Source organism: Notechis scutatus, chromosome 2 (genome assembly GCF_049901735.1).
Source record: "Notechis scutatus isolate UNSWTSFEM ecotype Mainland chromosome 2, rNotScu1.2, whole genome shotgun sequence".
In the NCBI taxonomy this organism is placed as follows: domain Eukaryota; kingdom Metazoa; phylum Chordata; class Lepidosauria; order Squamata; family Elapidae; genus Notechis; species Notechis scutatus.
This window is the reverse complement of record NC_142010.1, coordinates 2557345-2569979: the sequence shown is the minus strand read 5'-3', so window position 1 is coordinate 2569979 and position 12635 is coordinate 2557345. Positions and strand designations below refer to the sequence as shown.

The 12635-nt window shown below is 41.6% G+C and overlaps 1 protein-coding gene across 1 annotated transcript; it reads right to left on the bottom strand.

Annotated features, from left to right (window-relative positions):
* Window positions 1-2311: 2311 nt before the first annotated feature.
* On the bottom strand, window positions 2312-7176 carry TNF (tumor necrosis factor). Its single transcript, XM_026686352.2, has 4 exons — window positions 6613-7176; window positions 5855-5885; window positions 5362-5427; window positions 2312-3691 (listed from the first exon to the last, which is right to left on the bottom strand). The coding sequence occupies exons 1-4, from the start codon at window positions 6790-6792 to the stop codon at window positions 3276-3278; spliced, it is 693 nt and encodes a 230-aa protein (XP_026542137.1). The 5' UTR covers window positions 6793-7176; the 3' UTR covers window positions 2312-3275.
* Between the last annotated feature and the right edge of the window lie 5459 nt (window positions 7177-12635).

Sequence of the window (12635 nt, the reverse complement as noted above, 5' to 3'; positions counted from 1 at the left end):
TGGGAATTGAAGTGTATACATACATCTTCAAGTTGTGAAGGTTGAGAAATGCCGTCTTAGAGACTCAAAGTCATGTAAGCAGAAAGCAAGTTGCTGTAAATGCTTGAGTTTTCCTGTAAAGATGCCCCGCCCAAGAAAGATATAGAAAAGAACTGCTCTGAAAAATTAAGTAGGTCTCCGAACTGAATCAACCAGCCTTTTGCAGATAAGAGAGTTGGCTAGGTGATATTTCATCATATCCTGGCTTCTTTGAGTCATGTCTTGAAGTTGTGGTTTTGAGTCCACTGAGGGCCCATCTGGGAGTCTTTTGAAAATTAGAGTTGACAGGAGGCCTCTCTGCAGCCTCAAAGGTCTTACAGGTCGCTGCATTGTTATTGAAGAGTAGCTATACTATGTTAGTATGTAGAGATTCTCCATCATCCAGGTCATGGTTGTCCCAAAGATGCTTTTTTCAGGAGGCAACTGGACTTTCTTGTTGTTGTTTTTGTTTGAAGATGTTTTGCTTCTCATCCAAGAAGCTTCTTCAGCTGTGGCAGGATGGTGGGGAACGGAATATACCGTATTTGCCGGCGTATAAGATGACTTTTTTGCCCCGAAAAACATGCCTCCAAGTGGGGGTCGTCTTATACGCCGGTATATCCACTGCCGGCTTTCGGATGCTTGTTGGGCGCAGCAGGCGCCTCTGGCTTCCCGGATCCCCTGCGTCGCTTCTGCTTCATCCCGCTCGCCTCGCTCCGCCCGAGGCTGCAGCCTTCCTGCTCTTCCCATGGCCCCTGGCACTCCGCCCTGCCGCTGCAGCCGGGGATTTCTGGGGCGTTTCCGGTGGTGGTGGGGGTCGTCTTATACGCCGGCAAATACGGTAAATCCTGCAAAGAAAAACACCAAAATAGTCCAGTTGCTTCCTGAAAAAGCATCTTTGGGATAGCTATGCTAGTCATCTTTGGAATTTTGGAGGGGAAAAGGAGTTGTCTTGCAACAAGGGTTAGTCTGGTCACTGGTATATTATTTGCAGCCATGTTTATTTATTTGGTGAGTTATCTTGGGGTGCACTGTAATGGAATAGATTGGTAACGTTTTGGAAGCCTTGTTGTGGATCGACGGCAGCAGGTGTGGACGGCTGAGGTCTCGGAGAGCGAGGACTCAGATGAGGGGCCTGCGTGTGATGCAGGGATGGGGCCAGGACCATCAGGGAGGGGAATGCTGCCTTCAGAGATTGTGGAGGCTGACAGCAGTGATGAAGAGGCCCCTGAGGAGCCTGTGCCCAGCGCATGTGCACGCAGGGCTGCTCGAAGGAAAAAGTAGCTACAGCAGCACAGGTGACTTGGGAGTAAGGCTGCAAGGTAATGGCCCCTCCCTTTAGAGATAAAAGCCAGCTGAGAAACCACAGTTCTCTGCAGAAGGCAAAGAAGTTTGATACTTGAGCCTGGTGGATATTAGGAATATCTGAGCTGGTGTTGGAGACTCTTTGATTTATTGCTTAGGAACTTTATCTGTTGTTCTTGGCAGCCTTGCAAAAACTTAACAAGGCTCTTCCTTATCGGAGCTAATTAGTTGGAAGCAGCCTTTTATCTGTGAAGAAACAGGATTCGTAAATGAAACATTGAAAGGTTATGCTGCTACCTTTGTCTTATGTTTGCTCTCTTGGAACCAGGTTTGGGTCAGAACAAGCACAATGGCTCAACGTTAAAAACACCTATCTTAGCAGCTGTCAGCCCAGGTTTAAGACCCGAGCTCCATGCGATGGGGTAAACTCCCGTTCCTTGCCCCAGCTTCTGCCCACCCAGCAACTCAAAACCATGCAAATGCGAGTAGATAAATAGGTACCACTTCACTGGAAATATAACAGCGTTCCATATGTTTCAGCATACGGTCATGCTGGTCAAACGACCACGGAAGCGTTCTCAGACAATGCTGGCTCCCTCAGCTAAGAAATGGAAATGACCATCCACTTCCGGAATTGGACATGAGTGGACGGAGGAAACTTTTACCTTTATTTCGGAAAGAGAAGTTGGGCTTGCTTAGCATGTATAAGTATCATTTGAGGAATGGGAAGGGGCAAGCAAGACAGGGGCAGGATACCCAATAGGGCCAATGGAAACCAGCTATTATTGTTGCGAGGCTAAATTGAGTCCATCGACAATACTGTTATATTCAAGAAGTGCTTACGCTTGATTGAGCCTTATCCTTACGATATTTCTTTGAACTGTTTCTGGGATGCTAAAGATGTATTCCTGGACATCAGATTGAAGTTATTATCACTCAGGACTAAAATCAAGCTGAACAGAACAACGCATTGAACAGATGCAGTCCGTCACAAAATTTCATTTTATTGTTTGGCCCGATTCAAAGGGAACTTTAAATACAGAGTGAAACCAAAAGTATATTTTATCTTAGCAATACAAGTTTTCGTCACAATAAATAGACAAATAAATAAATACATAAATAAATAAATAAGCCATGTTCTAATAAATATATATTTGTAATACTTATGCTTAAAAAATTTTTTTCATGACAACCTGTACAGTACCATAAGGCAATTTCTGCCAAAAACCTACACAGTGCCAATGAAATACCAAAAATGTCAGACTTTCCGACATCAGACTGAAGCAGTACAATCCAAGAGAGAATGTTAGAATGTATTTCCAAATAAACTTGGATAGGAATGTACTGTTAGCTGGGGGGGAAAAAAAACCAGGATTCATAGCCTAGTATTATCCTCTCCCCAAACTTCAGGATAACTCATGTAATATACATGATTAAATCAACACAACAGTCAAATGATATCAAATATACATAGTATAAAATATATATATATATATACAGATATGTAAAAATTCAAATCTTAATCTAGACTGGGGGACAAAGGAAGGGAAATCCTGTTTGAAAATAGCCACACAAGCATTTTACAGTGCCCCAAATACAGGTTCATCAAAACGAACCCACGTAATGGGGAATCACAACTCAATTGTTACACGTGTTTGCATTCATTGCCTGCAAAAGTGAGGTATCCTTTTGGAAGGATCTCCTACATCGGGGACGGGGTGGAATCCTTGAAGTTTCAAGATTATATAAGAAGCTCAATAAATAAATATTAATAAATAAATAAAAAAGTTTAGACAGTTTAAAAAAGACTCACACAAAGGATGCTAATACTGACTGCCTATATAATAGGTTTTGTGGACTTTGTAAGATGGGGAAAAAAACAACCCAATGCAGATACATGAAGTACATGAATGACGACACGAAGTTGCAATTAGGCATCACAAAGACTTTTCTTACATAGCAATGACCCCAAAATAAATCTGCGTTGAATGAGTGTAGTCCAGATATTCAGGGAAGTTTGTTTTGGACATCAAGCGGTCCCCTTTGTTCAGCTGGAAGACGGCTCCTTGATAAATCGATTCAAACCACAGTTTTTTATTGCTGGAGACCTCTTCACAGACAGATTTGATGGACTTTAGCAATTCTATCTCCGAGCCGAAGTCTGAGGACCAGCAGGTGATGTTGTGGGTGAGCAGAAGAGGCTTCTTGCAGTTGTCCTTGTGGAACAAGAGCTGAGAGTAGACGAAGTACAATCCAGTAGAAGGCACAACGAGGGAGTTTTCGTTCTCATCAAGCCGCATGCCATTTTCCAAGAGGGAAGGAATCACATCTACAGTCCACTTCAGTTGTGATGAATCACGGGAAGAAGCTGTGAAATAAAAAGAAATCAAGTGTTAAGAAGAAGATCTGGTCAACTTAAAGAAGAAGGAATTTCTTGTACTGTACAAGTAGTCGTCCTCAACTTTGTTTAGTGACCCTTCGAAGTTACAACGGCACTGAAGAAAGTTACTAATGAGCTTTTTTTTCCACACTTACGACAACTGCAGCATCCCCAGGGAACCTGTGATCCAAATTCAGTTGCTTGGCATATTTAATGATGCTTACAGTGTCCTGGGATCATGGGATTCCTTTTTGTGACCTTCTGACCAGTAAAATCAACGGGGAAGCCAGATTGGCTTTACAACCGTGTTACTAACTTAAGAACGGCAGGGATTGACTTAATAACTCTGGCAAGAAAGGTGGTAAAATCGGAGCAAAACTCATTCAACGACTGACTCACTTATAGCAACAGAAATCTTGGTCTCAGTTGTGGTCCTAAGTTGAGAACTAACTGAACCTGTTTCTGAGGCACAATTCCCCTCAGATAGGCTCAGCTGCAGCTTTTACAATCTTGTGGCTTCTAAGAGGCCCATGAGTTTACTTTAGTTTACTTCATTGTCACTGCACCTCGTACAACGAAATTAAATACCATCTTCAGTGTACAATTTATGACCATAAAAATAAACACAAACACACATCCTTCACATTCTATACATTGAATTGAAAACCCCTGATATTGCATTAATATTGCACTATACAGTAGAATTCAATAGTTAACTGCCCTGGGATAGAAGCTGTTTTTCGGCCTATTTGTCCTTGTTTTTATTATCCTGTATCATCTGCCAGGTGATAATAGTTCAAAAAAAAAAAAAAGGGTGCCCAGGATGAGATGGATCTTTGAGGATGTTTTGAACTTTCTTAAGGCAGTGGGAGCTATAAAGCTCTTCCAAAGAGGGGAGAGGGCAACCAATGATCTTCTGGGCAATGACGTTAACCCTCTGGAGTGCTGACCTAGTGTTTGTGGGGGTTGTAGGATGAAACATCTGGAGGATACCAAATTGGGGAAACCTGCTATGAGATTCACTGGACCTGAGGTGCCTTGGTGGGCTTAAGGGCACAAAACCAGGTCCTGCTTTGGGAAGCTGTCAGACAACTTGACTTGAGCCAATTGGATGCATAAGGTTGACCCCACCACAGTTGATCACTACTCCTACAGGAGAAAGGCTGCATTGCACAACCTCATCAGGGATTTGCAAGGTTTTCTGAAGTAAAAGCTTCCTGTGCTAAATGTTCTACACTATGGAAGACCCAGTTGCCTACAGAAACTCATTGGACGACTTTCTACTGACCATCCTCTCTCATCTTCAGCACTTAACATAATAAATAAGAAGCCTAAGATGATTAGAGAGAATCATAGCCAAATTAAGGCAAGTCCAAACCATCAGTGTACAAACCTCCCCTTTCTTTCATCTTAAGGTCTGGGTTTCATCCAACAGGTTTCTTGTTGAGCACAGTCAACTGCAAGTGTGCCAGGAGCTCATAGGTACTGAAATGGCCCCATATCTCAAAAGGCTACCTCTTTGCAGAACTTCTTCCTCCCAAGCATTTTATTTTCACCAAACCAGAAAAGCGGCATGGGAAGTCCATCTGAATCAGAGGCCCATCTGAGGTCTATCTCCAGCCACCACCCCTTTCAAGCAATTTAAAATGTCTCCTCACCAACAGCATGGGCAGCTGGTTTACCAGACCTCAAGGCTTGCACTTTCATTGTGCCAGGCAAATGATCTATTAAAAATGAAAGAAAAAGACAGCGTCAGATAAGGCATCAAAAATCAATCACTTTCATCAAAGCGAGATGCTGTGTATTCTATAGCTGGCTAAAGTATTGATATATTCAAACTGCCCCTGACAAGCAAGTATGATTCCAATTAATCCAGTGGGGCGTTCCTGCCTTCTGATCATCTTCACTCAAGATACTAAATCCATATATTTAAGTATTAAGCATTTGAGTTTTTAGCAATAGATCTATGCTGGTTGTAGGACTATGTCTCAATTCTGGCCAATCAATATAGTAAATATCCAATCGGAGTAGGAATGAAGGGATATAAGACAGTAATAGATCAATGGAGCATCAGGTTGGAAAACGATACACAGTTTGCTACAGCACTGGAAAAACTTTCCCAAGGAAATAAGACAGCTTAGAAAAACTTACCAGAAAATGAATTTCCCCGTAGTTTAGAGTCCTGGAAAAGAAATGAAGAAAAGAAATTAATAAGGATGATGTAGTAATGCCACTACTATTATTAATGCAATTATCATATTCATTGTTTTTTAAAAAATGGCAGTTATGAATGTCAGTTAAATAAGCACATTTGAAACGTAAGATTAACAGAAGAAAAAACCCTGCAAACACATAGAAAACTAGAGATAGGCATTCTTTATTAAAGGGCCCATGGGTACTGATGATCCATTTGGCCTCTAGAAGGACTGCTGAACACTTATTGTACAGATAAATTGTAGATGCTTTCAACAGGTGGCTGATTCAGCAATAAATTGTTGTGTAAAATAAGTATTTTGGGTGAGCAATGTCTATCTATCTCATCTCTGAAACTCCTTTTATTGACAATATTTTAAGTCAACAATGTTGACTTAAATGTTGGCATCAGCTTCCCATTATTTCTTCTTAAGAATCTCAAATAAGTGTTAGACTTTTGGGGGGGGGGGGAAAGCTAGTTTAGTGTAAAATATAGCCTTATCTTCATCTTTCTCATAATTTTCATCCTTCCCCCCATGGAGCTGCTTGCTTTTTCCTTCCTTCGTTCAGAAGATTTTTTTAACCCAACTTTTCATCCTTCCAAATCAGAGGATCAACTGCTTGCCAAGTTCACCCCATCTCATTTCATGGCAAGCGCCCATCAAAACCTTTCTAAATAATAGCCCCTCGCTCTTCACCCAACTCGTGTTACTAACCTGTTTTTCGGATGACCCAAATGCGTCCAGCTGCAAGAGGGCAAAGACGGTTACAGCTCCAATCAGAAGCAAGAAGGAACAGATGCTGAGGCACTTCCAGTGGTTGTTTTTCGGAGAGGGTTCCCGGATGACAACTATGTTCCCTTTCTCCACATCGTGCACCAATTGCTCAGAGCTCATGATGGATGGATGGGCTTCTGAAAAAGGCAACGCAATTCTTTCGGTGGATGTGGTGAAAAGTTGATTCTCTTTCAGCAGATAGAAGTTCCCTGGTTTCTTTCTTTCTTTCTTTCTCTCTTTCACGGGTGCTGCTGCATAAATTTAGACTGCTTCGAAAATTCTGCCACCAGTCAAAGAAAGAAGCTAATGGTAATTGATTCTTGCGGATGAAAAAGGAGTTCTTTTAGCTGTTTTGGTTGACTTGTAGCCTCCCTGGAATTCACTTGAGGGATGTTGTTGCTTCTTGGCTTTTTTGCTTTTAGCCCCTTTTTTCCTTCTGTTCTTTATTCAGAAGAGGCTTCACTGTTTGGGCACTCTTGTCGCAGCTTCCTTTTAAACCCTTCTGAAAGCAAAGTCCTGTACTATCCCCGCCCACATCTAGCAACTCATGAGCAAGAGGAAAAAAGCAAAGAGGAAACTGCTAACCGAAAAAGCCAGTGAAACGTTTTGGAATCTGAGGTTGGCACTTTCAGATGGCAGGCAACACCCCGCCCATTTTTTGGCTGGGTTTGTTCGTAAGACTGGAAAAGCAGGTTATTTTATTAGTGTGATAAATAAATTAACTCTTTCTTTTCCTGGCTAAGTCAACAGGTGGCAGGGATACGATAGGAAAGGAATTTCAAAAAAGGTACCTGTAGGTGCCTACGAGTTTTTGGTTTTCCTGATTTTCTTTCTTTTCTTTTTTTATATTTTAAAAATGGGTGTCAACAAGTGGTAAAGCACCATTTCACATGTCTGTGGAGATTCTCAGTCATCCAGGACATGGTTGTCCCAAAGGTGCTTTTTTTTAAAGAGGCAACTGGACTTTCTGGTTTTTTTCTTTGAAGACGTTTCGCTCTCATCCAAGAAGCTTCTGAGCTGAAGAAGCTTCTTGGATGAGAAGCGAAACGTCTTCAAAGAAAAACCAGAAAAGTCCAGTTGCCTCTTGAAAATAAAGCATCTTTGGGACACCGTTTTCCATAATCACTTCCATAGCCTTCAAAGGGTTCTAATAAACTTTGTTAGAAAATAAAAATGCTTCACAGATGCAGCTATTTTATTTGGACATCCCTCTCTCCACCCCCCCCTCAAAAAAAGACAAATGTAACCAGAGTCATGACCATTTAAGAAGCAGAGGTCATGCAAGGAATCGAACAAATTCAGATAAGTTGGTGCTTTGTACATCCTCTTCTAAGTTGGTGGAAACACCTAAAACTTATTTTCAATCTTCTAAATGTGCTTATGACCACCCCCGCTCCAAATATTAGAACCCCTGAAATAGATGCAGAGGTGTCTGCAGAATATGATCCAGAAAGTTGAGATGGCAACCATTATGATGTAATCAAAGATCTGCCAGTTTTTAAACATGTATCACCCTTAAAAATGGGTGAAACCTTGATCATAACACCGTGGAAAGTACCTTGTGGTTTTTTTTTTGGGGGGGGGGGGTTTGGACCATGGTTGTGCCTTGGAGGGATAGTAAAAGCATTTCTACTGAAATTAGGTAAGCCTTCCGGAGTGATTTAGGAGCCTCCCAGATCCAAATATATAAATACACTTTATCGTCACTCACTTTCCCATTCTGAACATGTATTGACTATATACTGTACATTTGAGTAATATATAAATATTCTCAGGTGCACCGGGTAGCTTGTACCCCCTTAATAAGAACATTTATTAATTCAGTGGACAAGTCTGTTATACAACTCCATACCTGGACGTTAGCTGTTATCACACATTAAGAAGGGCCATTGCTACCGTAGTAATTTTTCCCTTTGCACAACTCTCCTTTAATCTAACACTCTGGAATTTGACAAGGATATTTCCGCCAAAAGAGGTGGAAATTGCTGTACTTTTGCCATTGCTATGCTTTTCAGCATAGCTCACCCTCTAATCATACATTTATGGGCCCTTAAAAATCAGAATAAAGCTGGATGGGACCTTGGAGATCTCCTAGTCCAGCCCCTTGCTCAAGCAGAAGACCCAATGCTATTTCAGACCAGTGGCTGTCCAGTCTCTTCTTAAAAACCTCCAATGATGGAGCACCCACAATTTCTGAAGGCAAAGCTGTTCCACACTGGCTACTTGTCCTCACTGTTAGAAGATTTCTCCTCAATTCCAGGTTCCTTCTGTCCTTGATTAGTTTCCATGAAAAGAAGGACTAGGGGAGACATGATAGCAGTGCTCCAATATCTCAGGGGCTGTAGAAAGAAGAGGGAATCAAGCTATTCTCCAAAGCACCTGAAGGCAGGACAAGAAGCAATGGGTGGAAACTAATCAAGGAGGGAAGCAACCCAAAACTAAGGAGACATTTCCTGACAATGAGAAAAATTAATCGGTGGAACAACTTACCTCCAGAAGTTGTGAATGCTCCAACACTGGAAGTTTTTAAGAAGAGATTGGATAAACATTTATTTGTCTGAAGTAGTGTAGGGTTTCCTGCCTAGGCAGGGGGTTAGATTACTAGAAGACCTCAAAGGTCCCTTTCCAACTCTGTTACTCTATTCTATTCCATCCATTGTTTCTTGTCCTGCCCTCTGGTGCTTTGGAAAACAAATATAACAAATCTGGTGCTTTGGAAAATAAAATAAATAAATGATATTAGCAAAGCATGGTCCGAATAGCCTGAATGGATGTTTATAAAAAATTGACAATTTCCAGTCTCTCAGTAGCTTCCTGGTGAATGATTAACTTGATGAAGAGCAAAAATACGAAAACTCTTTCTGTGTTCCCCATGTGACCCGATGAGAGAACCAAACTCCCCTCTCCCCAAATATGCCTCTGGGAATACTATGTGTTAGCTTGGACTACATGTCATGGCACGTGGGAAAGATGTTGGGAGAGAGAGGGGAGTGGTGCTGCCTGGGGAATGGTGAGATAAAAGAGGGCATAGCCCACAGCTGAACAATGGGTGGAAGAAGAGATTCAGAAATCTTCTTCCCTAGTTTTTTTTTTTCAGGCTGTAAAGAAAATTGTCCTTTCAGACTTGCAAGATTGTCAGTCTTGCAAAGCAGATGAGGCAGGAAATACGGCCAGATGTGTTAATTCTACTTTAAGGCTGTATTAGTCAAATCATCTAAGTGAGATTAGTATGCAATCTCATTTGCAAAGGCCAATGCTGCTTGGAGTTGCTGAGAATCTATCTGAAAGGTTTCCATCTGATTGAAATCATCCTATGGCAATATAGCATCCCACCTTCTTCTGCTCATTAACCATTGATGTTTAAAACGTAACTTCTCTACCATATGAACTGGGTCACGTTTATAACTCATCTATCCAAGCAGGGTATCCATACTGGGGAAATTCTGGCAGTTGAAGTCCAAATAATCTTGAAATTGCCAAGAGTCAGAAACGCTGCCTTAGACCTATCCATTCTATCTTACATAACCAAAATATAAGTTATTTCCTTTCATCTTAAAGCTTGAGTGCTGGCCAAATGTCCAGTACTTGCCCCCAAACAGGGACAGGACAACCATCGCATCTATCATGGGACCATCAGTTCTTGCAATATTTGTCTGATGAGAAACTCTGTAAGAGATAAAATTTGGGCGCAGAAGTTATATATTTTGCTCAGTTTGGATTTGCCAGTGTGGAAAATCCCTGATTTTCTACTTTAATTACTTCACCAGAGGATTTTCCCCTGTTCCTTTCTTACTTCACAATTTGGCTGAAGAAATAAGAGTTACTACTTCATTTTTTTCATGTTTCCAAGTTGGATTTTGAAAGTGAAACCAGAACTGTGGAGGAAGAAAGTTCTGTGAATTCCATTTTATTCTTTGGCTGGCCTACATGGTTTTTTTTTGTTTGTTTTTTTTGAGTTAACCATTTATTCATCCAGGTTCAACTGTTTTACCTTAAGTTTTCTGTACAAAATTCTTTCAAGGGAACTAACAATTTGGAATACCATAGGAATGAATGTACATCCACAGCTACATACTGTTAACTCCCTCTCCAATCGGCAAAGAATTTGGAGAAATGTAAGAAAGATTTTAGATTAAATCGAAGGCCTTTACAGTCCAACTTTCACTTCCACAGTTGAAGGGAATGCCACGGCTGGCATGATTCCAATTCTTTGCAAGTAATAAAACACCACACGGCCTTTGAATGCTTGATTATTTGTTTTATTTATTTAAATGGTTATGCCTCCCATCTCTTCTAGAAGGAGATCTTATCTATATCTTTATCTATAAAACAGATAACATACAATTAACATATTAAAACATTAAAGCTGCACACATGAAAATATTATTAAAAACTGTACTAAAATTGCTGCTAAGGGACAGGACAGGGATCAGCTCTCCTTACCCCATCCCTCGGGGTCCCAGGCCAACTGGCAAAGCCAGTTTTTAATACCCTTCTGGAAGGCCAAAAGGCAGAAGGCAATTCACTCCTCCAGTGGAAGAATGTTCCGTAGAGATGCAGCCACAGCAGAAAAAGCTCCTCCCCTTGACCTAGAACTAAGGAGAAATTTCCCGACAGTTAAAACAATTAATCAGTGGAACAGCTTGCCTCCAGAGGTTGTGAAGGCTCCAACGCTAGAGGTTTTAAAGAAGAGATTAGACAGCCATTTGTCTGAAATGGTACGTAGAGTTTCCTGCTTGAGCAGGAGGTTGGACTAAGCTAAGGTCACTTCCAACTCTTTTATTGTTATTGTGCTTCAATTCCTTAGCAGACAGGATCTATAGTAGGCCTCTTCTGCTGGTGCCAGGCTTGTCCCATCGGGGAGAAATGGCTCCTCGTAATATAAATAAAAAATAAAATATATTTTATTGCTTATATACTGCTTACAGCTATTGTTATTGTTATTATTACCATGTTTCCCCAAAAATATGACCTATCCGGAAAATAAGCTCTAGCTTGATTTTTACATGTGCGTCTAATATAAACCTTGCCCCCAAAATAAGCCCTACTTAAGACCCTGTCCACTTCGTCCCACCATCTGGTTATACAAAGTGGGGCGAGACTCATATGTAAAAATCAAGCTATGGTGGGGGTGGAGGGGTGGAGCTGCCCCACATGCCCAGCATCCGCTTACCTTAGGACCGCACAGGCCTCCCATGCCCCAACATCTGTTGCGCCGCTGCCCGACTTGTTCTGTGGCCGCTTGCAGCTGCTCCTGGCCATACGCCATTGCGCTGGTACCGTTGCTCGTGGCAGGAGGCTACGTGGCATGTTGTGCTGGTGCCACTGCTCACAGAAAGAGGTCATGTGGCTCATTGTGCCAGTGCCGCCGTTCACTCTCACAACAACGCAGCCTGTTGTCATGAGCGGCAATGAATCATGTGGCAGCGATGTGTCACGTGGTGTCTGGCCGTGAGCAGCTGCAAGCAGCTGCAGAAAATGTCATCCAGCAGTGCACAGGTGTCAGGGTATGGGAGGCCTGGCTGTAGGTCCTAAGGTAAGCAGGTAAGACATCTGCCAAAAATAAGACCTAGTGCTTATTTGGGGGCCCAAAAGAAAATAAGTCCGGCTCTTATTTTCAGAAATTGTCTCTTGTTCATTAAACATGAACTCAGTCAAATGAACATTTAAAAATATATCACAAATATCATTGACTAGTGCTGATAGTGGATAGGGGTTGCTGGCAGCATCCTAGGTATCAACCAAGTATCTTCTTAAAATGTACGATGTTCCGAGTAGCACAGTTTTTTGCAGTTCCTCTGGTGTTATTACAGAAAGCTGCAATTTCTTGGTGTATTTTGTAAAATTCTTGGACATAGTACCAAGTGTCCCGATGACAATGGATATCACTGATTATGTTTCATCCATAATCGCCTCATTTCGATGGCCAGGTCGCAATATTTCGTGATTTTTTTTCCAGTTCT